The sequence below is a fragment of the Aotus nancymaae genome, unplaced genomic scaffold (assembly GCF_030222135.1).
Source record: "Aotus nancymaae isolate 86718 unplaced genomic scaffold, 86718_ANA_hifiasm-v0.15.2.pri h1tg000018l, whole genome shotgun sequence".
Lineage (NCBI taxonomy): Eukaryota > Metazoa > Chordata > Mammalia > Primates > Aotidae > Aotus > Aotus nancymaae.
Window position 1 is genome coordinate 6,250,117 of NW_026988430.1, and position 27,659 is coordinate 6,277,775.

A 27,659-nucleotide genomic window follows, 5' to 3' on the forward strand; every position below is an offset into this window, starting at 1 on the left:
AGAGGTTTCGCGATAAAATCAACCTACAATCCTCAGTGAAATTCATATGTAACATTATATCTATGAAACAAGAACAGGATGCTATATAAAATTCAGGGAACAAAAAAGAAATCCTAGAAGTTAAAAATATGATAGCAAATATAATCAATGGAATTTTATTCAGTCTTAAAAAGGAAGGAAATTTTGACACATGCTATAACGTGGATGAAACTTAAGGACATTATGCTAAGTGAAATAAGCCAGACACAAAAGGACAAATACCTAAAGTAGTCAAATTCATAGTGATACAAAGTAGAATGGTTGCTGCCAGAGGCTGGGGGAAGAGGGGAATATCAGGTTAGTGTTTAATGGGTATAGAATTTAAGTTTTACAAAATGAAAACGTTCTAGAGATTGGTTATGCAATAATGTGAATATACTCAACAATACTGAACTGTACACTTAAAAATAGTTAAGATGGTAAAGTTTATGTTATGTGTATTTCACAATTTAAAAAAAGAAATAATGCAAAAACAAAAAAATGCAGAAATTAAGCATTTAATAGAATTTGAAAGATTAAAGTTAGGCAAGCCTCCCAGAAAACAAAACTGTAATGCAAAGAGAAAGAAAATAGAAGAAAAAAATAATATGATAATTAGAGGGTCAGGGCAGGGGGACTTCCAGAAAAAGAAAATACAGTGGAAGAAATTACCAGTGAAGGGCCGGGCGCGGTGGCTCAAGCCTGTAATCCCAGCACTTTGGGAGGCCGACGCGGGTGGATCACGAGGTCAAGAGATCGAGACCATCTTGGTCAACATGGTGAAACCCCGTCTCTACTAATACAAAAAATTAGCTGGGCACGGTGGCGCGTGCCTGTAATCCCAGCTACTCAGGAGGCTGAGGCAGGAGAATTGCCTGAACCCAGGAGGCGGAGATTGCGGTGAGCCGAGATCGCGCCATTGCGCTCCAGCCTGGGTATCAAGAGCGAAACTCCGTCTCAAAAAAAAAAAAAAAAAAAGAAATTACCAGTGAAATAATTCCAGAAAATAATTCTAGAAAATAAAGGCACGAATTACCATATTGAAATGGTGCAGTGAGTGTCTAGCATGATAGAAAAGACAAAACTTAAGCTACAGAGCAAAGCACATCACCCTGAAATTTCAGAATCCTGGGGACAACCAGAACCTCCTATGAGCTTTTGGGGAGAAAAAAAATCACAAAGGATTATAATTATTTTGTTCTTGCTGCAACACTGGCAAATAGAAGACAATGCAGCAACGCCCACAAAATTATGAAGAAAAATAGTTTCTGACCTAAAATTTTACACCCTAGGAAACCATCAAGCATCAGAGTAAAACAAAGACCAGAGAGATCTCAGGCTGACACTGCTGCGATCCCTGACCCCTGTGATGTGTGGGGATATCTCACAAACAGTTGGGGTTGAATGAGTGACATTTACATAGAAAACTAAGTAAACAGAAAAAAACAAGATGACTTTTAAGTATAGGTGATGGGGAGGAAGGCAGCAAACCACACTGCCATGTATGTACCTATGCAACAATCCTGCATGTTCTTCACATGTACCCCAAAACCTAAAATGCAATTAAAAAAAAAAAGAAAAAGCAGCAACAGTGTATACTACTACATGGCTAATCTATGAATGACATTCATAGCATCTTAATGCAAACTCCAGATATGCACAACCACAATGAGAGACTGCAAAGACAGGAAGTGTGGGGGGTGAAAAAGAAATAAATCCTTATCTTTCACAGTAGGAGATCAAAATACAACATCTAAAATAAAAAACTAGAAATAGCAGTTGATAAGCGTGCTGTTTAGAAACATAGGAGGTAAATGCCAAGATATCAACAAGGCGACTTGAAAACGCTTGACTTTGGGGAGCAGGAAGCAGAGCTCTCAGGCCAGGCTGACTGCTTTGCTCGTCAGGATCTCTGCAGACCTGATTATGGGCATGCAGAGCTTTGATAAAAATAAAAACCAAAACAAAACCAAAAAGAGCTGTCAAAAATTTTGAGGAAAAAAGATGAACACACAAATAGAAAAGCAAGTAAAGCAACTGTACTAGTAATTCTCAGAAGAAAGATATAAATAACGAATTGATAAAAAGTGCTTCACCTTCATCTGCAATGAAAAATGAAAAGAAATGCCACTTTCTCCCCTTAGGCTGAAAAAGATCAAAAGAGTACATGTATCCAGTATTGGGAATGTATAATCTTGTACACTGCATAGAGAAGTATAAACTAAATAACCTTACAGGAGAGCAATTTGAGAATATAAATTAAAATGGGAAGTGTAATATACCCTTTTGCAAAAGCAAATCTACTTCTAGGAACTTACTTTACAAAAATTTGGCACTATTTCACAACTATTTAGCACAAGCATAAAAATGCATGGTAAGTGATATTCATCATCATGGCATACTTTTTCTTTTTTTTTTTCCTAGAGACAGGGTCTCTGTCTGTTGCCCAGGCTGAAGTGCAGTGGTGCGATCATAGCTCACTGAGGCATGAACTTCTGGGCTCAAGTAAGTCTCTGTCTTCAGCCTCCTGAATAGCTGAAACCACAGGTGTACACCACCATACCTGGCTTTTTTTTTTTTTTTTTTTTTTTGTAAAGACAGGGCCTTGCTATGTTGCCCAGGCTGGTGTTGAACTCCTGGCCTCATCAGTCCTCCTGCCTTGGCCTCCCAAAGTGTTGGGATTACAGGCATGAGCCATCATGTCTGGCCATAGCACTGTTTTTTATATAAAAAATTAAGGTAAAATTCATATATCACATTCACCATTTTAAATCAGTTTAAAGTGTATAGTTCAGTGGCTTTTAGTACATTCCCAATGTTGTGCAACCATCACCACTACCTAGTTCCAAAACATTTTCATCACTCAACAGAAAACCCTGTACCCACTAAGCAGCCACTCCACTCCCTATTCCCCTCCCTCCTCAGCCTCTGGCAACCACTCATCTTCTTTCTGTTTCTGTGAATTTGCCTATTCTGGATATTTCTTATAAAGGGGCTCGTACGAGAGGTAGCCTTTGCACCCAGCTTTTTCACTTTGCATCACGTCTTCAGGGAACATTCATACTGTAGCCTGTGTCAGTGCCTTACTCCTTTTTAAGGCTCAATAAAAAGCCCACGTTCAATGATCATGGGGAAGACCCACAGGATGCAGCATGCAGTCATGGCCGTAGCTATTTACAGATTTATTGTAGTGAAAGGACACAAAGCCATATCACCAAAGTGAAAAGGCACAGGGTCCTGAGGAAGCCAGGCACAAGCTTCCGAGAGTCCTCTCCAGCAGTCGCAGACACGTTTAATTCCCCCAGCAACAAGCCATGTCAACTTGTGTGAAATGCTGCCAACCAGGGAGCTCACTAGGGACTCAGCATCCAGCGTTTTTATCAGGGGCTGGTCACATGGGCCCCTTTTGCCCAGCACATACTACATTCCAGACTCCTCATAGGAAAGCTGTTCAGCACATACCATGTGTTTGCACAAACAGTTTCGGCACTGTGAGCCCCTCTCATCAGTTCTGGGAACAATGAAAACCCTCTTGTAATCCCAGTTTCCAGATGCCAGCCAAGGGCCAGCCTTAGAAGCAGCCTTGCTAAAGAGAGCCATCCCAGGCCTGCTGGGTTAACTCTTTTCTGCGGAGGCAAAAACATGGCTAACAACAGCATCTGGGCTTTATATTTTAAAGTGATCTTTCTCAGTTTTATTCCCAAACTTCACAAAGAATAGGCTGATGGGCCCAGCTTAGACTTACTGGGGCTGCTTCCTCGGTGTTTGTGCAGACAAAGGTAGGAGAATGCGTCTCTCCCCATCTGCTGTGCGAACAGTCTGACAGGTCTCTATACCCTTTGATATTTTTGTTCAGAAAGCCATTTTTATTCCTCCAAGTTTCATACCTCTGAGAGTGCACACACCTCTGAGGGTGCACACACCACTGAGAGTGGGAGAGGGTGCCTCATAGCACACTGGCTCATGAGAGAAAACCAACTAGAAATATGGCTACCAGGAGAGGACTGTGTCTCCCACAGCATGGGAAGGCCCTGCATCTTTATTTTCTAGACAAAATTCACTGTTGTTTCAGATTGTAGGACAACTCCTGTGCCACTGAAAATGTCCTCACAAACCACTGTGTCAGGAATGGCACAGAAGCAGAGAGTGGGTGGAAAAGGCCTCAACAGAGTGGAAGCCCACAGTACCGTGCATCTGCTATTGAGACTATCTTCACAAGGAAGTAGAGAAAGGACCACTCTGATGGCAATAAATAAGTCAAAGTCTTTAGGTTCTTCGAATTGTGTGTGTAGTCTTCAAGAGACTTCTCTCAAAAAAGAAAATAATTAACAGCCCCAAGTGGCCTGATATTTTAGAGGCTGCTTGCTACTGGCTAAGCAGATTTTAGTGCTTGTCTGTGGGAACTCAGAGACAGAACAACAGAAGTTGTCTGCAATGTGGATTTTCTTTCCAGATTCAAAGCAAAATTCAGTGTGGACACACAAAGACTGAATTTTTTTTTCACCAAGAGAAGAAGATATAGGTCTGAGCTAACAGGTTAAAAACTGGTTCAAAGACATCTATCTATTCCTTAATGATAGTGTAGGTATCCCTTGCTATCTAAATTCCTGTCATACAATTTCAAAAGCAGAACAGATTCAGATACATTTTCAAGTAAATCCCTATCCAAACACTTCCTTCTTGTGATCTGACATGCAAGAACCAAACAGGAATTCAAATAACAGTAAATACTTGTATATATTTTTATCTAAAAGATATCTGCATATATCTTCATGCTACTGATGGAGGTGTAGGGTGGCTGTACCTCATCATGCTTTCTGGGAGGTAACAGAGGACTTAGGAGAGACTTACAGCTGAATTTCACACGTTCATCAGAGTGACTTCTAGCCCAAGATCCCCCAGCTGGGGGAAGGCAGAAGGCAAAGCAAACAGCATCCTCAGCCTGACTGAGGTCTGAGGGTATCAGAACAGGGAGAGCGAGCAAAGGACCTGGTGGCACCACACTTGCAGTTGCCAACCTCAAAACTACACCCACATGGCAATTTCTGGGCATGGCTAGGACCTCAGCACTAATCCTTTAGTGATAGAAAGTCCCTGTTTCCTGCTGGCTGTCAGCCAGAGGCCCTTCTTGGCTCCTTCTCATGTGCCCCCTCACTCTTCAAACTATCAAAAACATGAAGAGTCCTCATGCTTTGAATTTCTCCGGCTTCTGACACAAGCCAGAGACATCACTTGGCTTTTACAGGGCTCTATGATTAGGTGGGGCACATCCAGACCATCTCCCTGTGTCATATAAAGGGGAGGGCATTCTACCAAGGAGAGTCATGGGGGTTATTTTTAGAATTCTGCCTGTCACACCTACTTGCCTGGCTTTCTGTCCCTTCAGAATTCTTACTGGAAATACTACGTTACAGATGGAAATTTCTCCATCATAACACAAAACTAGGAGCTCAAACTAGACTTTCAGATGAAAGAAAGGGAAGTATAGGGGTTCTCTGAGTCAGGTCTGCCCTTGGCTTAAAAAACAGCTAACATGCATCAGGAGCGTGACATATGAAAACAGAGTAATTTGGAGGGGCTTCCCAGGAATGACTTATTCCAAAAAGACCCCAGTATGTCTGAGTTGAGCAGAATGTTTGGAAGGGTCTCCTAGGAATGCCATTTTGAGCTTAGTGAACTGGATCTCACTTCATAGCAAGGGCACGCTCATATCCTTTCACTGGGTCTCAATCCTGGGCCACTCAAGACATTAGGCAGCTGGCTGGGGGCTTGGCAGGTGGGTCTGGCTGCGATGCTCTCTTCCCAGCGCTGGGTGGCCACTGTGCATCACTTCAGCTCCTATCAGCACAGTCATGGCAGTGAGGACCTCCTTACTCTGACCTTCCACACTTAGTCCTTGGTGGAAAATAAACCATGCAGACACCAAAGCCCTTCAGGGGAGGGGAGCAAGTCCTCGAATGTCACCTCCTTGACCACTGTATATAAATTGTACTATTCACCCAGCATTCCCAATCCTCCTTCCCTGCTTAATTTCTCTCCACAGTAATACAACCTTCAAATATGGTACATATGTCACCTTTTTATTTCAGTTAACTGCCAGACCCCATGGGAATGTAAGTTACATGAGAGCAGGAACTTTTGCCTGTTTCATTCACTGTGTAGTCCCCAGCACCTACAATATTACCTGGAGCTGAACAATATATGGAAGGATGCTGAAAGAAACCAGAGACAACATCGATAAATGAAAAAACATTCCATGCTCATGGATTTTAAGAATCAGTAACATTCAAATGGCCATACTACCCAAAGCACTTTACAGATTCAATGCTATTCCTATCAAACTATCAATGTCATTTTTCACAGAATTAGAAAAAACTATTCTAAAATTCCTATGGAACCGAAAGAGTCTGAATAGCCAAAGCAATCCTAAGTAAGAAGATCAAAGCTGCAGACATCGCGTTGCCTGAGTTCATACTATACTATAAGGCTACAGTAACCAAAACAGCATGGTACTGGTATAATAATAGACACATAGACCAATGGGACAAATTAGAGTACTCAGAAATAAACCTGCAAACCTATAATCATCTGATCTTTGACAAACATAAGCAATGGGAAAAGAATTCCCTATTCAGCAAATGCTGCGCAGAAGAAAGAGGCTAGACCTCCACCTGTCACTATATATAAAAATTAACTTAAAATGAATTACAGATTTAACTGTAAGACTTCAAACTATAAAAATCCTAGAATAAGACCTAGAAATAACTTTTCTCGACATTAGCCTTGGCAAAGAATTTTGGGCTAAGTTCCCAAAAGCAAGTACGACAAAATCAAAAATTGACAAGTGGGATCTAACTAAACTAAAGAGCTGCTTCACAGCAAAAGAAACCATCAACAGAGTAAACAGATAACCTATAGAATGGGAAGAAATATTCAGAAACTATGAATCTAATATCCAGAATCTATTAGAACTTAATCATCAAGCAAAACCCAAATAACCCATTAAAAAATAGGCAAAGGACATGAACAGTCACCTCTCAAAGGAAGACAAACAGCCAATAAACATGAAAAAATGCTCATCATCCCTAATCGTCAGAAAAATACAAATCAAAACCACAATGAGATACCATCTAACACTAGTCAGGTGGCTATTATTAAAAAGTTAAAAAACAGCAGAGGCTAGCAAGGCCATGGAGAAAAAGAAACACTTATACACGGCTGGTGGGAAAAAAATTGGTTCAGCCCCTGTGGAAAGCAGCTTGGAGATTTCTCAAAGTACTAAAAATAGAACTACCATTTGACCCAGCAATCCTATGACTAAGTATATACCCAAAGAAAAATAAATAGTTTGACCATTCATATGTTAATTGCAGCACTATTCACAGTAGAAAACACGTAAAATCAACCTAAGTACCCATCAACAGTAGGTTGGATAAAGAAAATGTGGTAAATATACACCATGGAGTACTATGCAGCCATAAAAAAGAAAATCATGTCCATAAAAAAGAACAAAAACATGGATGCAGCTGAAGACCACTATCCTAAGCAAACCAATGCAGGAACAGAAAAAAAATACCACATCTCAGTTACTCAGTGAGAGCTAAACATCAAGTACACATGGATATAAAAAGCTGGGGGTTGGTGGTTCACACCTATAATCCCAGCACTTTGGGAGGCTAAGGTGGGCACCTGAGGTTAGGGGTTCAAAACCAGCCTGCCCAACATAGTAGTCTCTACTAAAAATACAAAAATTAGCCTGGCATGGTGGCGTGCACCTGTAGTCCCAGTTACTTGAGAGGCTGAGGCAGGAGAATCGCTTAAACTTGGGAGGCAGAGGTTGCAGTGAGCTGAGATTGCACCACTACACTCTAGCCTGGGCAACAGAGTGAGACTCTGTCTTAAAAAATAAATAAAAAAAATCCATCTCAAAAAAAAAAAAGCCACGTGGATGGCAACAATAGACACTGGGGACTACTAGACAGGGAAGGAAGGGAAGAAGGCATGGGCTGAAAACCGACCTACAGAGTACTATGTTTACTACCTGGGTGATGGGACCCATAACCCAAGCCTCCGCATCATGCAATATACCCTCGAAACAAACTTGCACATGCACCCCCTGAATCTATAACAAAAGTTGAAATAAAAAATATATAGATATATGGAGGGATGTAACATAACCTTTCACACTATACTTTGATAAAGTAAAGTCTTTTTTTTAATCTTGAAATTTTAATCAGCATATGAAGAAAAGAAATCCAGCATTAGACTTGGAAAAAGAGAAAATAATCTATATTTCAATTAACTATATTTGTAGATTCTCAGTATCCATACTATCCCTTTAAACCTCAATTTATATTTAACCACCCATTTACCTTTAATTTTTGTTTTTTTTCTTTCATCTCATACCTTCTACCTGGGATATCTTTTTGTGCCTAAAGTACATTCTTTAGAACTTCTTGTACTTTACTAGGTATGTTTGTGTTAAATTGTCTTCTTCTTGCAAAACTCCACTGAGATTTAAATTTTATTATATTTTCATGCTTAAGTATGTGGTTGTTTGTCTCTTCAAATTTTTCTGAAGATTATCTATAGTTTCTTATTCACCGAATATATTTAACAGTTTGTTCTTTAATCAAAGCCATTTTAGCAATTTTTAAAAATTATTATACTTTAAGTTCTGGGTATATGTGCAAAACATGCAGGTTTGTTACATAGGTATACACGTGCCATGGTGATTTGCTGCATCTATCACCCTGTCATCTACATTAGGTATTTCTCCTAATGCTATCCCTCCCCTAGTCCCCCACGCCCCTGCTACCCGTCCCCTACCCCACCACCCTCAGACAGGTCCTGGTGTGTGATGTTCCCCTCCCTGTGTCCATGTGTTCTCACTGTTCAACTCCCACTTATGAGTGAGAACATGTAGTGTTTGGTTTTCTGTTCTTGTCTAAGTTTGCTGAGAAAGTTATTTTAAGTCAGGTACACATGGTTCCTGGTTTTCAAAAAGTTTTCACCAGTTATTTTTGGCTTCCTAATTCTGAGAGAATAAGCATATGAGGTGTCCTGACAAACAGGTCTAGACATAGAATATTTGTAAAGAGTAAATAAAGCAGATGCACGTTCATATTTCTCATTTTATAGAGATTTACTAATGAGTGAAAAGTACTCTTCAGGCAAAATGAGTTTTGGGTTTCATCAAACATAAAATGTTTTGAAAACTAATCCAAGATGTTCACAGAAAAAAAAAAATCACTCCAGCAGGAAATACTATTCTTGTGATCCTCCTGTAAACATCTTACTGTCTGTCTCTTTCCTGCATTACAACAAGGTTACTTCATAAAAGGCTACTCCTTCTGAAAATGTTAATTGTCTTTTCATATCCACTCTGGCAGCTGGCTCGGTCCATTTCTGTCAGGTGGGGAAAGACAGCACAGGCGGCATCAGTGGTGTCATTCTTGAATGACTGCTCTTTTTAACTGTTTTCTTTAATTTCCCGTTACCATTCCTATTTCCTTTACACTAAACCTCCTGCAGGCAACCGCCTCCCTCTGGCTTCTTATTCTTTCCTGTGTGCTCGGGCAGTGTGGCTGATGGGCTGGGAGATGCTGTAACCGAGGGACCTTCCTTCATGGCATGGTCTAGCCTTGAAACAGGGCGGAGGCAGAGTGGACAGGGTAGCAGGAAGAACAAACAGGGGTCTGAGGTGATTTCTCCATTTCCAACTTAGGTACCCAGCTCATCTCACTGGGACTGGTTAGACCGTGAATGCAGCCCACAAAGGGCAAACCGAAGCAGGGTGGGGTGTCACCTCACCCGGGAAGCACAAGGGGTTGGGGAACTCCCTCCCCAGCCAAGGGAAGCTGTGAAGGACTGTGCAGTGAGGGATGGTGCTATCTGGCCAAGATACTGTGCTTTTCCCATGCTCTTCAAAACCTGCAGACCAGGAGATTCCCTCGGGTACCTACACCAACAGGGCCCTGGGTTTCAAGCACAGAACTGGGAGGCCATTTGGGCAGACACCAAGCTAGCTGCAGGAGTTTTTATTCATACCCCAGCGATGCCTGGAACGCCAGTTAGACAGAACCATTCACTCCCCTGGAAAGGGGGGTGAAGCCAGGGAGCCAAGTGGTCTAGCTCAGCAGATCCCACCCCCACAGAGCCCAGCAAGCTAAGATCCACTGGCTTGAAATTCTCGCTACCAGCACAGCAGTCTGAAGTCAACCTGGGATGCTTGAGCTTGGTGGGGGTAGCGGTGTCTGTCATTACTGAGGCTTGAGTAGGCAGTTTTCCTCTCACAGGGTAAACAAAGCCACTGGGAAGTTTGAATTGGGCAGAGCCCACTACAAAGCCGCTGTAGCCAGACTGCCTCTCTAGATTCCTTCTCTCTGGGCAGGATGTCTCTGAAAGAAAGGCAGCAGCCCCAGTCAAGGGACTATAGATAAAATTCCCACCTCCCTGGGACAGAGCACCTGGGGGAAAGGGTGTCTGGGGGCACAGCTTCAGCAGATTTAAATGTTCTTGCCTGCTGTCTCTGAAGAGAGTAGTGGATATCCCAGCAGAGCGTTTGAGCTCTGCTAAGAAACTGACTGCCTCCTCAAGTGGGTCCCTGACCCCTCTGCCTCTTGACTGGGAGACACCTCCCAGCAGAGGTCAACAGATATCTCATACAGGAGAGTTCCAGCTGGCATCAGGTAGGTGCCCCTCTAGGACAAAGCTTCCAGAGGAAGGAATAGTTGGCAATCTTTGCTGTTCTGCAGCCTCTGCCGGTGATACCCAGGCAAACAGGGTCTGGAGTGGACCTCCAGCAAACTCTACCAGACGTGCAGTAGAGGGGCCTGACTGTTAGAAGGAAAAGCAACAAACAGAAAGGAACAGCATCAACATCAACAAAAAATATGTTCACACAAACACACCATCTGAAGGTCAACAATATCAAAGATCAAAGGTAGATTAATCTACAAAGATGAGGACAAACAAGTGCAAAAATGCTAAAAATTTCGAAAGCCAGAACGCCTCTTCTCCTCCAAAGGATCACAACTCCTCATCAGCAAGGGAACAAAACTGGATGGAGAATGAGTTTGATGATATGACAGAAGTAGGCTTCAGAAGGCAGGTAATAATAAACTCCTCTGAGCTAAAGGAGCATGTTCTAGCCCAATGCAAGGAAGCTAAGAACCTTGAAAAAAGGTTAGGGGAACTGCTAACTAAAATAATCAGTTTAGAGAAGAATATAAATGACCTGATTGAGCTGAAAAACAGCACAAGAAGTTCATGAAACATATACAAGTATCAATAGCTGAATCAATCAAGCAGAAGAAAGGCTATCAGAGATTGAAGATCAACTTACTGAAATAAAGCATAAAGGAAAGATTAGAGAAAAAAGTATGAAAAGGAGCAAACAAAGCTTCCAATAAATATGGTACTATGTGAAAAGACCAAACCTGCGTTTGATTGGCGTACCTGAAAGTGATGGGGAGAGTGGAACAGAGTTGGAAAACACTCTTCAGGAGACTATGCAGGAGCACTTCCCCAACCTAGCAAGACAGGCCAACATTCAAATTGAGATACTCCCTGAGAAGAACAACCCCAAGACACAAAATCATGATTCACCAAGGTTGAAATGAAGGAAAAAATGTTAAGCGCAGCCAGAGAAAGGTCATGCTACCCACAAAGAGAAGCCCATCAGACTAACAGCAGCTCTCCCTGCAGAAACCCTACAAGCCAAAAGAGAGTGGGTTCCAATATTCAACATTCTTAAAGAAAAGAATTTTCAACCCAGAACTTCATATCCAGCCAAACTAAGCTTAATAAGCGAAGGAGAAATAAAATCCATTACAGACAAGCAAATGCTGCGAGATTTTGTCAAGGCCAGGCCTGCCTTACAAGAGCTCCTGAAGGCAGCACTAAACATGGAAAGGAAAAACCAGTACCAGCCACTGCAAAACCATACCAAAATGTAAAGACTATCGACACTATGAAGAAACTGCATCAATTAACAGGCAAAATAACCAGCTAGCATCATAATGACAGGATCAAATTCACACATAAAAATATTAACGTTAAATGTAAATGAGCTAAATGACCCAATTAAAAGGCACAGACTGGCAAATTGGATAAAGAGTCAAGACCCATCTGTGTGCTGTATTCAGGAGACCCATCTCACATGCAAAGACACACATAGGCTCAAAATAAAGGAATAGAGGAATATTTACCAGAGCTAACAATCCTAAATATATATGCACCCAATACAGGAGCACCCAGATACATAAAGCAAGTTCTTAATGACCTACAAAGAGATTTAGATTCCCACACAATAGTAGCAGGAGACTTTAACACCCCACTGTCAATGTTAGACAGATCAATGAGACAGAAAATTAACAAGGATACTCAGGACTTGAACTCAGTTCTGGACCAAGTGGACCTAATAGACATCTACAGAACTCTCTACCCCACATAAACAGAATATATATTCCTCTCAGCACCACATTGCACTTATTCTAAAATTGACCACATAATTGAAAGTAAAACACTCCCCAGCAAATGCAAAAGAATGGAAATTGTAACAAACCGTCCCTCAGACCACAGTGCAATCAAATTAGAACTCAGGATTAAGAAATTCACTAAGGCCGGGCACAGTGGCTCACGCCTATAATCCCAGCACTTTGGGAGGCTGAGGCGGGTGGATCACGAGGTCAAGAGATCGAGACCGTCCTGGTCAACAAGGTGAAACCCCGTCTCTACTAAAAATACAAAAATTAGCTGGGCATGGTGGCACGCGCCTGTAGTCCCAGCTACTCAGGAGGCTGAGGCAGGAGAATTGCTTGAATCCAGGAGGCGGAGGTTGCGGTGAGCCAAGATAGCGCCATTGCACTCCAGCCTGGGTAACGAGAGCGAAATTCCATCTCAAAAAAAAAAAAAAAAGAAACTCACTAAAAACCACACAACTACACAGAAACTGAACATCCTGCTCCTGACTGACTACTGGGTAAATAATGAAATTAAGGCAGAAATAAATAAGTTCTTTGAAACCAATGAGAACAAAGACACAACATACCAGAATCTCTGGGACAGAGCTAAAGCAGTGTTCAGAGGAAAATTTATAGCACTACATGCCCACAGTAGAAAGCAAGAAAGATCTAAAATCGACACCTTAACATCACAATTAAAAGAACTAGAGAAGCAAGAACAAATTCAAAAGCTATCAGAAGACAAGAAATAACTAAGAGCAGAACTGAAGGAGATAGAGACAAGAGAAACCCTTCAAAAAAAAAAAATCAATGAATCCAGGAGCTGGTTTTTGAAAAGATTAACAAAATACATAGACCACTAGCCACAATAATAAAGAAGAAAAGAGATAATAATCATATAGACACAATAAAAAATGATAAAGGGGATATCATCATTGCTTCCATAGAAATACAAACTACCATCAGAGAATACTATAAACACTTTTATGCAAATAAACTAGAAAATCTAGAAGAAATGGATAAATTCCTGGACACAGAAACCCTCCCAAGACTAAACCAGGAAGAAGTCAAATCCCTAAACAGACCAATAACAAGTTCTGATTGAGGCAGTAATTAATAGCCTACCAATCAAAAAAAAGCCCAGGACCTGATGGATTCACAGCCGAATTATACCAGAGGTACAAAGAGAAGTAGTACCATACCTTTCGAAACTATTGCAAACAATAGAAAAAGAGGGACTCCTCCCTAACTCATTTTATGAGGCCAGCATCATCCTGATACCAAAACCTGGCAGAGAAACAACTAAAAACAAAAATTTCAGGCCAATATCCCTGATGAACATCAATAAGAAGATCCTCAATAAAATACTGGCAAACTGAATCCAGCAGCACATCAAAAGCCTTATCCACCACAATAAAGTCAGCTTCATCCCTGGGATGCAAAGCTTGTTCAATATACAGAAATCAATAAACATAATCCATCACATAAACAGAACCAATGACAAAAATCACATGATTATTTCAATAGATGCAGAAAAGGCCTTCAATAAAATTCAACACCTCTTCATGCTAAAAACTCCCAATAAATTAGGTATTGATGGAACGTATCTCAAAATAGTAGGAGCTATTTATGATAAACCCACAGCCAATATCACACTGAATGAGCAAAAGCTGGAAGCATTCTCTTTGAAAACCAGCACTAGACAAGGATGCCCTCTCCTCTCTCACCAGTCCTATTCAACACAGTATTTGTAGTTCTGGCCAGAGCAATCAGGCAAGAGAAAGAAATAAAGCATATCTGAATAGGAAGAGAGGAAGTCAAATTGTCTCTGTTTGCAGATGACATGATTATATATTTAGAAAACTCCATCTTCTCAGCCCCAAATCTCCTTTAGATGATAAGCAACTTCAACAAAGTCTCAGGATACAAAATCAATGTGCAAAAATCACAAGCATTCCTATACACCAGTTACAGACAGAGAGCCAAATCACGCGCAAACTCCCATTCACAATTGCTACAAACAGAATAAAATACCTAGGAATACAACTAACAGAGGATGTGAAGAACCTCTTCAAGGAGAACTACAAACCACTGCTTAGGGAAATAAGAGAGGACACAAAGAGATGGCAAGACATTTCATGTTCATGATTGGTAAGAATCAATATTGTCAAAATGGCCAAAGTGCCCAAAGTAATTTATAGATTCAATGCTATCTCCATCAAGCCAGCAGTGACCTTCTTTACAGAACTGGAAAAAACCACCTTAAACTTCATATGGAACCAAAAAAGAGCCCACATATCCAAGACGATCCTAAGCAAAAACAACAAAGCTGGAAGCATCACGCTACCTGACTTCAAACTATACTACAAAGCTACGGTAATCAAAACAGCATAGTACTGGTACCAAAACAGAGATATAGAACAATGGAACAGAACAGACACCTCGGAAGTAACACCACACATCTACAACCATCTGATCTTTGACAAACCTGACAAAAACAAGCAATGGGGAAAGGATTCCCTATTTAATAAATGGTACTGGGAAAACTGGCTAGCCATATGCAGAAAGCTGAAACTGGACCCCTTCTTTACACCTTATACAAAAATTAACTCAAGATGGATTAAAGATTTAAACATAAGAACACCATAAAAACCCTAGAAGAAAACCTAGGCAATATCATTCAGGACATAGGCATAGGCAAGGACTTCATGACTAAAACACCAAAGCAATGGCAACAAAAGCCAAAATAGACAAATGGGATCTAATTAAACTTAAGAGCTTCTGCACAGCAAAAGACACAATCATTAGAGTGAACTGGCAACCAACAGAATGGGAAAAAATGTCAGAAATCTAGCCATCTGACATAGGGCTAATATCTAGAATCTACAAAGAACTAAAACAAATATACAAGAAAAAGCAAACAACTCCATCACAAAATGGGCAAAAGATATGAACACTTTTCAAAAGAAGACATTTATGTGGCCAAGAAACACGAAAAAATGCTTATCATCACTGGTCATCAGAGAAATGCAAATCAAAACCACATTAAAATACCACCTCAGCTGGGCGCGGTGGCTCACGCCTGTAATCCCAGCACTTTGGGAGACTGAGGCGGGTGGATCACAAGGTCAAGAGATCGAGACCATCCTGGTCAACATGGTGAAACCCTGTCTCTACTAAAAATACAAAAAATTAGCTGGGCATGGTGGTTCGTGCCTGTAATCCCAGCTACTCGGGAGGCTGAGGCAGGAGAATTGCCTGAACCCAGGAGGCGGAGGTTGTGGTGAGCCGAGATCGCGCCATTGCACTCCAGCCTGGGTAACAATAGCGAAACTCCGTCTCGGAAAAAAAAAAAAAAGATACCACTTCCCGTCAATTAGAATGGCGATCATTAAAAAGTCTGGAGACAACAGATGCTGGAGAGGATGTGGAGAAACAGGAACACTTTTACACTGTTGGTGGGAGTATAAATTAGTTCAAAAATTGTGGAAGACAGTGTAGTGATTCCTCAAGGATCTAGAACTAGAAATACCATTTGACCCAGCAGTCCCATTACTGGGTATATACCCAAAGGATTATAAATCGTTCTATAAAGACACATGCACACATATGCTTATTGTAGCACTGTTCATAATAGCAATGAGTTGGCACCAACCCAAATGCCCATCAGTGATAGACTGAATAAAGAAAATGTGGCATATATACATGATGGAATACTATGCAGCCATAAAAAAGGACACGTTCATGTCCTTTGCAGGGACACAGCTGAAGCTGGAAACCATCATTCTCAGCAAACTAACACAGGAACAGAAAACCAAACACTGCATATTCTCACTCATAAGTGGGAGGCGAACAATGAGAACACATCATACACTGGGGCCTGTCAGAGGGTAGGGGACTAGGGGAGGGATAGCATTAGGAGAATACCTAATGTAGATGACAGGTTGATGGGTCCAGTAAACCACCATGGCATGTGTAAACCTACGTAACAAACCTTCACATTCTGCACATGTATCCCACAACTTAAAGTAAAAATTTTTAAAAAGGAGCGAAAGTTCATATCTGGCTTAAGGAGCCACTCCCCCAAAAACAAACAAAATGTGCAAAAGACCTGAGCAGGTGCATCCCAAAAGGGACTATCCACACGGCCAGGTTGCATATGAAAATGTGCTCAGCCTCCCCAGTCAACAGGAAAATGCAAATAAAAACCACAATAAGACACTACTTACTACACATTACCCACATGCCCTTGAGTAAAAAGACTGACAATACCAAGTGCTGATAAGAATGCAGAGAAATAAATCTCTCATAGATTGCTGGAGGGACAGAAAGTGCACAATCACTTCCGTCATCTGTTTGGCACTATCCACTAGATTGTATGCACACCCTATGGCCCAGGAGTTCCACTCTTAAGTACGCATCCACCAGGAATACATCAACCAACTTCTGAGATAGTGCAGGGACAGGGCTTATCTTCAGCTTACCCCCACTACAGCATTATTTCTTGCATTCCCACTGAGCACAAAACCCACACCATTATGTCACTGACATACCTGAAGTCATGCAAAGAAAATAACCACATTGTTTTTCTGCACTCTCATAATGTTTAAAAGAATAAAAGAATGTTTAATTCTTTTACTTAAAGAATTCCAGAAACTAACCCTAGGAAATCCAAAATATCCAACCAAAATTGCCAATGTCCCACCTCAGGAAGGAATGCTCAACAACTGATGTACAGCCTTGCTGTCACTGACCAGAACACCAGCTAGCTCCTTACTCAAGACAACCACCGTCAGCAGATAAGCTGACCCACATCCCCTACCCCTCACTTGCTCTACCCAGCCCAGCCCACATTCCCTACCTTGATATCAATTCCTTCTTAATTCCTGTTTAATAAAACAATCCCTACCAGCTCATTTCAGGGAGTCAGCCAGAGAATCCTCCCTCTTCTGTGCTTCCTCCCTCATGCCTGGGCATAAGCTCCAATAAAGCCTTGTTGGGAAAACTCTTTTGGCCGCATGACAATTTCTATCGCATCGAGAGCCCAAGAACCTGCAGTCAATAACACTCTGAGCAAAGAAAAAGGTCCCCTTTCCTGCAGGAGATGCGGCTTTGCATGCAGCCATACGTTTGGTGGGTGGAGTGCAGACTGTTTTTCAGTTGCATTTGCCTCTCTGTCTGGGTGCCTTTGGGCAGTGCAAAGATATCAAACCCTCCCTGGCAGCCTTGCCCAGGAGAACAGAAAGATGATAATTACACACCTATCGGCCTACCAAGCACAGGCACACATGGAACATGTACTGGCACAGGGATACTACTGCCTGGGGCTGGCTGGATATTGGTTGATGTCCCTTACCGCATAACCCTGTGTCTTTTTCTGGCACCATTTCAGTAGAGCATTGCGCTTGGAACCGCCATATTCCCGGGCCAAGGCCGCCAGAGGGTCTTTTCTTTCCACACTGGTTAGAAAGAAGGGCACATAGTTAGGAGAAGATGTGAATATTTAGAATCCTCAAATACACAAGAAATAAATACCTACTAGGAAAGCAAAAGTCTACTTCATTCAGCAAGAATCTAAAGAATAGCCGAATTAGTCACATTACTATTTTATATCTCACCGTATAAAATAAAAATTAAATTGTGCTTCCTGACTATCATAAATCTAAGGAGAGTTGTGTTACATTTTGTTTTAAAATCCATCTGTTGCTCATCCATCTAGTCTTTTCTTTGTTCACTTAAGTACAATATTATTTGAATTAAAGATACCTAAACAAAACACACCCTGCATCTTTCAAGACTAAACCAATATCTAAATAACATGTAACAGGTAGACTGTCTGGGAGCAGTGGCTCACATCTATAATCCCAGAACTTTAGGAGCCAAGGCAGGAAGATTGCTTCAGCCCAGGAGTTCAAGACCAGCCTGGGCAACATAGTGAAACCCCATCTTTAAAAAAATAAAATAATTAGCTGGGCATAATGGTGTGCACCTGTAATTACAGCTACTGAGGAGGCTTAGGCAGGAGGATTGCTTGAGACCAGGAGTTCAGGGTTGTAGTGCACTATGATTGTGCCACCTCACTATAGCCTAGACAACAGAGCAAGACTCCATCTCCAAAAAATAGAAGTAAACAAATTTTAAAGGTAGATTGGAAGGGCATATTAAAAACACCACATAGCCTGCCATTGTTTAACTCACTAACACAAATGTAAAATTGAAATAAGAATTTTACTTATCTAACTTTTCATTATGAAAGGTAAAATATCAATTATGAATAGTATATTCATATACACATAGCCTTTTGTATGCATTTCTGGCATAAAGAAAAGGGCAATTCAGAAGAGCACTAATTCTGGTCCTTAAAACCTCTTTCAATTATATAAATCGCTTGTACTTAAACAGGACAATATGTAATATCTGGGGCTTTACATTACACCTCTAAAACACATGACTTCATCTATTTGGATTCAAATATATGCTATACCCAAAGGTGTAACAAGACCTGAATTAATTCAGACTTTCATAAATCCTTCTATGATAGCCATATTTGTAATTATAATATTTATTAAAAAGCTATTACTCCTAAAGTAGCCAATTTTGTATCTTGATACATCTACTCAATTCTTAAGTTTTGCTAAGTGAAATACTATGTGTGCTGCACAATGCAAGGGGCTGGAAGAGATACCAGAATGTAAGCTGAACATTTACTGTCCACTAAATTATAGCATAAATGGAGACAATGGCATGTACTGTGCAACACTGTTCCACACTACAAAGAAGTACAGAAACTAAACGCCCAAAACAGTGTAGACACCAAAGTCAGAGAAGGGATATGTCAATGTGCCAGGTATTAGGTACAACTTCATGAAAGGTTTGACCTTGAAGGAGAAGCAGTATTTACAGTATGAAAGGACAAAAGAAAAATGATTCAGGCTAAAACCTTATACACAAAGACTTGCAATCAGAAATTCTCATGTGATATTACAAAGGCAGGGACTAAAACAGGCTCAGGTGGAGGGAGGAACAGAGCCATTCTGGAAGGTGGGTGGGGTGATGCTAAGTCGTGAGGCATCTAGAAGACCAGGATTAGGAATGTGGATGACAGAGTCACGCGAGATTTTTGTGAGATCTGCAGCAGGATGTGCTCAGTGCTTCAGAAGATTAACCAACACAGAGAAGCAGGGAAGACATAAGAAAGAGAAGCAGCAGCTGAAAGAGGTTTGCTGTGGTCTGGATGACCAGGGGCACTGAAAAGGGAGGAGGTGACAGAGGTGTGGAAGCAAAGACCAGTTCTTAGTGACCACCCTGCTGGTCTTGCCATCCTCTCCCTCTGCCAACCCCTCCTTCACATCCTTGTGAAAGTCCTTCTTAAACACTGATTTCAAAATGCCTCTTCAATCCTTACATGTCACTGTTTTCTGATGAATCCCCTTAAAATGCAGGTCCAATCTCACTGTACAATCTCAAAATCCGAAGCAAAATCCCACAAACTTGGTGGTTCCCCAGTGCTTTACCAAAATAATGCACAAACCTCTCCCTTAGCAATGAAGATTAATTACAATATGGCTCCAACCTGCCTTCCAGCTGGAATGTCCTAGTCACCTATCCATCTACCCAACAAATACTGACAGAGAGCTTGTTATGCATATGTATGGCAGGGTCCCTGCCCTCAGGAAGCCCATAGTCTAGTCCAGACACACAATACCACCCACATTCCCTGAACACTGCTCCACAGCATGCTTGTAATGGTACTTTAGAGCCCTTGGCAGAAATGCCACTTCTCTTTAGACTTCTTGATCCAACTAACAACCTCTCAAGACTTTGCTTACGCAGTATTGTTTTTTACAGTCCTTAATTCCATTTTGCATACTACTGCTGTCCAGTGTCCTCCTTTTAGACTTACCAAGGGCAGGCACAGTGTCTTAGTCATGTTCATGCAGGAAATATTTGTAAAAGTAAATTGGCCACGGGGACAAACAGCAAGAATAAAAGGTGATCAGCCCGATGTTTTTCTGATTTCTTATTGTTTGAAACATGATACCTGAGTTTGCTTTGTGGTTTCCATGCCCTAGTGGAAGCGCTCAGCAGTCTCGTGTCCCCAAAGCCCAGAGATGTGGGTCTGCTCAGTGACTCCAGTGAGGGACTCTTGCGGAGGTGGGGGTCCGGCTTCAGGGCCTCAGTCCTTCCCTTTAGAATATCTGTGGGAACAACCACATAATCACCCATTCCTGAAGCAGCAGTTCTTGACTGCCATCATATTTCTTCTCAAATATAATACAGTTCTCATTTTATCCTCAAGTACAAACATATATATAGTTTCTGAAGTAATAAAAATGGAAGAGGGACGTGGATTCTCCAGGCAGGACCATGACATCATTTATAGGACCTAGCGCTGGATCAACCTCTTGTTCAAAAGTTACTGTGAATTTCAAGACGATGTCATCAGACTATTACACAAAGCATGTGTTCTTCTAAGGGCCTTGTGCAAGTGCCAACGAAGCCAGCCCTGTCCCCAGGTAATATCTTTTGTTTTAATTGACAGACATCTGAGAGATAGTGGCAGAAAAATGCCTTGTATGATGATCAGATCACAGGCAAACAAGAAGCTGGTAATCAAAAAAACCTATTTTACAACAGAAAAGGCCATTCTAGCCATAGGGCCTGGCTTGCTAAAAAAGAAGTAAAAATCATTCTTTCAAGGCTCCTTTCTGCTGTCATATTAGTCTGCGTCAAAACAGGTAATGAAATGGACTGAATCCTCCAGATGATATTCCTTTTTTTCTCTTTTAGAGACAGGGTCTTACTGTGTTGCCCAGGCTGGAGTTGGACTTGACCTCCTATAGCAATCCTCCGCCTCAGCCTCCCAAGTAGCTGAGACTACAGGAGAGTGTACCACCCTGTCTAGCCAGATGATATTTCCTAAAGGATCATAAAAGAATGGAACAGGAGAAACTTTTCAAGACTGTCTAGTTTATATTTATAGAGGCAACTGGAGCTCAGAGAATTAAGTGCCTTGTTCAAAGCTACACAGCAGGCCAGGGACCAGGATGAGCCCACAGTTGTTCCTATGACCTGCGAATAGTCACAGAAGAAAACAATCCTTCTACAGCTCACAGCCATCAATTAAGGGCAGTAAGGTTGGGAGCGAGGCTAGTCAGCTCTAAATAGCAGAGAAAAACAGTATTTATATCACTAAAGAGAACAACAAGAACAGCACATTAATCTTTGGTTTCCGCAGCTTCCAATGACCTCAACGTTGACAAGCAATTTCTGGAGATTGCCAGAAACAAGTAATTGTCACTGCGATCCTTTGCTGTAGTAACAGTAAATAGAATCATCCAAGCAGACAGGTGCCTGGTGGGGGCAAAGTGGGGAGGGCTGTCAATGAGGTATTAACTTCAGAGCAATAGCTGTTGTGGTCTCAAGTTCAGTATGTATCTTGTCAACTAAAAGAATGGTTTCTTGGACAGGCATGGTGGCTTACGCCTGTAATCCCAGTGCTTTGGGAGGCCAAGGCAGGTGGACTGCTTGAGGCCAGGAGTTCCAGACCAGCCTGGACAAATTAGTGAGACCCTGTCTCTATCCCCCAAAATTTTTTTGTAATTAGCCAGGCATGGTGACATGCGCCTCTAGTCCCAGCCACTTGAAAGCTGAAGCAGGAGGATCACTTGAGACCAGAAGTTTGAGGCTGTAGTGAGTTATGATAATGCCACGGCACTCCCGCCCTATGTGAGAGCAAGACTCTGTCTCAAAGAAAACCAAAAAGAATGGTGTCTCTACACAACAGGAAACTTTAAGGCTAATGCAACAGAGAAGACACAAATATTATCTACCAAAGGCTTACCTAGTACACTTAAAAAACGGTTGAGATGGTAAATGTTATATTATGTGTCTTTTAACACAATTTTTCAAAAACCCCACACCTAGCCCTACGCGTATAATCTAGTTATTCCCACTTCTGTGCTACACAGCGGTGACTGTAAGCCAAGTGGGCTTCCCTCTCTGCTTTGGCCTCCTCCACTCCCCTCCTAGCACGGGACACTCAGGCCTGGTCTCCTGTAGTGCAGACTCTCTCATTCCTCAGCACAGCTGCTTTTAGCATCACCAACCAGTGCTGCAGCCATTTGGTACTCTCTAGTGCCGACAACCAGCTACACAAGAGCAGAAATCAAGTCGGTCACCAAGGGTGCTGAGGCCACAACAGTCTCTCCACCACCCACAGCCAGCCGCATCCAATGAAGTCCCCAGTGAGAACTGAAACCAAGAGGTCCATCCCGTGGCCTTTTGGCCAAGAGTTATCTAGCAGGAAGGTAGGGAAGACAGGACCTGCAGCAGATAAGAGCTTCTGAGGATCAGACGAGGAACTGGGAAGCATCACATGCACACTCAGCCATTTTCTCTCCCCAGTTCTCTGTGTTCTTTGAGTAGAACAACTGATCCAAACAAAAGGCATCCAATGTCCTGTGACCACGCCAAAGTGTTGGCTGAGAAGTGGAAGGGTTCTTGGAACTAGCTCACGGCACCCAGCTCCACCCAGGCCCTCAGATCTCCTGCTCTCCAAACATCTCATCTCCCCATCTAATCTCCCAAGAAGTAGAGGTACTGGGTAAGGAATGAGACTGGATGGAATGCGAGCAGGGAACACCTACTTGCTAGGATCCAGCATCTGGCTACACACAGCCCAGAGACACTGAAAGCTGTTCCGGATGGCATGGATGTTGGCCATTCCCATGAACATGACCTCACAGTTGGGATACTACTCTGTAGACATGACAGGAGAGTGAGACGTAAAAGCAAGTCCTGGGAACAGGCATCCAGGACAAGAGTGGCCCTGATGGACAAAGCTTCCCTGGAGGACAGAGAATTCCAGGATGGGAACTAAATACAATCTTGAAATTGGAATCACACTTATATTTCTGGAGACTCAGGTGCCATATACTAGTAATAGTAACAGTAATGACCAATGATAGTAGTACTTAGAAAGACAATATATAATAAATTCTCAATAAACAGTAGCAGCTCTGTCCAATAATTTTATATAACTTCTTTTTCTTTTTTGAGACAGGGTGTCATGGTCAGCCAGGCTGGAGTGCAGTGGCACAATATCAGCTCAGTGCAACCTCTGTCTCCCAGGGTCAAGCGATTCTCATGCCTCAGTCTCCTGAGTGGCTGGGATGGGACCACAGGCGTGCACCACCAGGCCCAGCTAATTTTTTGTGTTTTTAATAGAGACAGGGTTTCATCATATTGCCCAGGCTGGTCTCGAACTCCTAAGCTCAAGCGATCCACCCGCCTCCACCTCTCAAAGTGCTGGGATTACAGGCAAGAGCCACCGTGCCTGGCCTACATATGCAACTTCTAATCGTCCCACCAATTTTGCAAGGTTTGTAACATCTCCTTCTTATAGAAGAGAAAATAAAGCTTGGACAGATTAAGCACCTTCAGCATAGTCATCGCCATAGCTAGAAGGTAGCAAAGTAGTGATTCCAAGCCAGTTCGTTTGGGTTCTTTCCACTATACAATGGACCCACAACCCCCTCCTCACCAAAGCCATCCAGAGCACGGGCTGGCTGCAAACACTGGGATAACAGCAACACCTTCACATTCACAGCCTCCACCCTCGGTCCGGTTAGCCACTGCTGCCATGTAGGATCGTGCATCCAGGATCAGCAGCTTCTGGGGGGCTGCTGTGCTCTCCACTCCAGAGCATGCGGTCAGAGAGGAATCTAAACACACAGCAGGGAGGAGCCCCTGAGTCAGCCAGCCACCCATCCTCCCACTGGCCCTCTGGTACTCCCTCTCAGAAGGCGGAATATGAAACTAGACATCCCTCACACCCCACAGCTTCCGACAAGGCAGGGACCCCAGCACCCTGTGTGCTGTCATCTTCCCAGACTCTCACTGGGGACTCCCTGGGAGCCAATGAAGCAGGAGGGGGCCTGCTCCCTGGGAGGTTAGCATCAACCACACCTTACCAAAGTCAGCATCACACGCCTCGCTGGTATCATTCCCGATGCTGAAGGAGCCCCCATTGGCCCTTGTCCCTGGGTCCAGGGCACAGGCTTTAACAATGGATGTGACCAGGTACTCATCATCAGCATTGCGCCAGCCCCACCAGCTGATCTCTGGCTGGCTGCAGCGGGCGATAGCAGCCCCATTGTGCAAGTGTCTGACAAAACAGAAGAAACTGTAATGCCCTTGGCATTCGAAGCCTCCAGCAGCCTACCTCAGGGGGTTAGACCAAAGTCTCTAGAGTCAGCAGGGGCTACCAACTCATCCAGGTCATAAGAGCAACCAAAAGCCCCAACATCACTAGTGGGCTTCACAGTTTACAAAGCACCATCACACGTATTTCCTCAAATGGGCTCTGTATGCTCAAGGTGACTTTGACTCATCACATCGCACAGCAGCTGCTCCAGGTACAGACACCCAGCAGGAGAACAAGGCCTGGCTGAGCCAAGAACAGGAACAATTCCAAACTTCATGGTTACCCCCTGTCGCACTCTATTTTAGCTACAATATTCTAGTGCAGGCATCAGCAAACATTTTCTTTTCTTTCTTTATTTTTTTTTGCTTGTGGTTGAGAAGTGAAGACTTTCTTAGTATCCTTCAACACAGAACTTCATTGAAGAAAAGATAGGAAAACAAAGATGGTTGAGAGATCTTTAAAGAATTCAAGAAAAAGGAAGTATCTTTTTTTTTTTTTAGAAAGAAAGAAAAAAAAAGAATGAAGAAGAGGAGGAAAAAGAAAGAGAAAGAGAGAGAGAGAATGGGAGTATTGCTTTCTTGCCCAGGCTAGAATGCAATTTAGTAATGAGTTTTGAAAACCTCTTTTATACCAATAATTATACTTAATGATGTAGTCAGGAAAAAATAAGGGAAGAAAATAACAAACAGCCAACCAATATTTCATTTAACCCTATGATATGCTATGCGATTACTGAGGAGTGATTTACTTCCAATTATGTAGTCACTTTTGGAATAAGTGTGAGGTGGTAATGTATGTTTTGTGTATTTGAAGTGGAGAGTTCTATAAATGTTTATTAAGTTTACTTGTTCTGGGTCTGAGTTCAAGTCCTGAATGTCCTTGTTAATTTTCTGTCTCGTTGATCTGCAGAATCGTTAGCTCTTCTTGTTACATTAATCCTTTTGCCATTATGTAATGTCCTTCTTTGCCTCTTTTGATCTTTGTTGATTTAAAATCTACTTTATCAGAGGCGAGAATTGCATTTCCTGCTTTTTGTTTATTTATTTTTACTCTCTGTTTGGTTGGTAAATCTTCCTCCTTCTCTTTGTTTTGAGTCTTTGTGTATTGTTGCATGTAAGATGGGTCTGGATGCAGCATACCGATGGGTTTTGGCTTTTTATCCAATTAGAATATATATAAGTTTAATACTGCCATTTGATGCTAGCTGGCTGTTTTGCCCATTAGTTGATGTAAATTTTTCATTGTGTTAATGTTCTTGCTTTTTGATATATTTTTGGAAAGGCTGATATTGGTTGTTCCTTTATATGTATAGTGCTTCTTTCAGAAGCTCTTGTAAAGCAGGCCTGGTGGTGGTGAAGTCTCTAAGTACTTGTTTGTTCGCAAAAGATTTAATTTTTCCTTCGCTCATAAAGCTTAGTTTGGCTGGATAGGAAATTCTGGGTTGAAAGTTCTTTTCTTTAAGGATGTTAAATATTGGTCCCCACTCTTTTCTAGCTTGTAGGGTTTCTGCTGAGAGATCTGCTGTAAGTCTGATAGGTTTCCCTTTATGGGTAACTTGACCTTTCTCTCTGGCTGCCCTTAGTATTTTCTCCTTCATTTCAACCCTAATAAATCTGGCGATTATGTGCCTTGGGGTTGGTCTTCTTGAAGAATATCTTTGTGGTGTTCTCTGTATTACCTGAAGTTGAATATTACCCTGCCTTGCTAGCTTGGGAAAGTTTTCCTGAATAATATCCTGAAGAGTATTTTCCAACTTGGATTCATTCTCTTCATCACATTCAGGTACACCTATCAAACGTAAATTAGGTCTTTTCACATAGTCCCATATTTCCTGGAGGCTTTGCTCATTCCTTTTTATCCTTTTTTCTCCAATCTTGTCTTCTCGTTTCATTTCACTGAGCTGGTCCTCGACTTCTGATATCCTTTCTTCTGCTTGATCAATTTGACTGTTTAAACTTGTGCATGCTTCGCGAAGTTCTCGTGTTGTGTTTTTCAGCTCCATCAATTCACTTATGTTCCTCTCTAAATTGTCCATTCTCGTTAGCATTTCATCAAACCTTTTTTCAAGGTTCTTAGTTTCTTTGCATTGGGTTAGAACAAGTTCTTTTAATTCACGGAAGTTTCTTATCACCCACATTTTGAAACCTGCTTCTGTTATTGGAACACACTCGTTCTCCATTAAGCCTTGTTCCGTTACTGATGAGGAATTGCGATCCCCTGTAGAGGGAGAGGCATTCTGATTTTGAGTATTCTCTGCCTTTTTAGGCTGCTTTCTTCCCTTCATTATATATTTATCCCTCTGTCGTCTTTGTAATTACTGACTTTCTAACTAGGTCTCTGAGCGGACGTCCAACTTTTTGATTCCCAGCGCCGAAATCTGAGCAATCCACTGCGCCGGCCAAAACAGCGGTGTTAAGATTGATGGTGCTTTTCTGCCTGGGAATCTCCGGACTCTGCACCAAGAACTGCCGCTCTAAGGCACCAGCTAAACCACCGCCCTGGCCACAAGAGTCGCCCTGGCGACCCATGGGGCTCCTCCGCCGGGAATCTCTTAGTCCGTGAGCAACAAATATTCGTCTGAAAATGTGGCGTCCTCTCGTTCTCTGCGCTTTCACTGGGAGCTAGGTGCCCGAGCTGCTAGTGATCAGCCATCTTGGATCTCTCTCGAAAAAGGAAGTTTCTTGAACTGCCCCCCCCCCCCGCAAACATTTTCAGTAAAAAACCAGACAACAAATTTTTGGCTTTGTGGGTCACAACCAGTTTCTGTCATATATTCTTATGTTTGCTTTTTTACATTTTAAATGGCTCTTTAAAAATGTAGAAACCACTCACAGCTTACAAGCCATTTTATATAATAGGTTATAAGCCAGATTTGGTCTGCAGGCCAGTTTGCCAACCCCCATACTAATGCAGTGTTTCACACACACACACACACACACTCCACTCTAAAAAAAGGGGGGGAGATG

At 42.1% G+C, this 27,659-nt stretch overlaps 1 protein-coding gene across 5 annotated transcripts in view; it reads right to left on the reverse strand.

Annotated features, from left to right (window-relative positions):
- The window catches only part of LOC105710931 (myotubularin-related protein 4-like), a 70,104-nt gene that overhangs the window by 29,855 nt on the left and 12,590 nt on the right, over positions 1 to 27,659 (reverse strand). For 4 of the 5 annotated variants that reach the window (XM_064378171.1, XM_064378172.1, XM_064378174.1 and 1 more), the window contains 2 exons: positions 20,527 to 20,683; positions 17,842 to 17,944 (listed from right to left, as the gene is read on the reverse strand). In XM_064378171.1, the coding sequence (XP_064234241.1) occupies positions 17,842 to 17,944; positions 20,527 to 20,683 (260 nt within the window). Of the gene's footprint in view, positions 1 to 17,841; positions 17,945 to 20,526; positions 20,684 to 24,030; positions 24,212 to 24,460; positions 24,655 to 27,659 lie in introns of those variants that run through there. The other variant, XM_064378173.1, reaches the window with a different exon arrangement.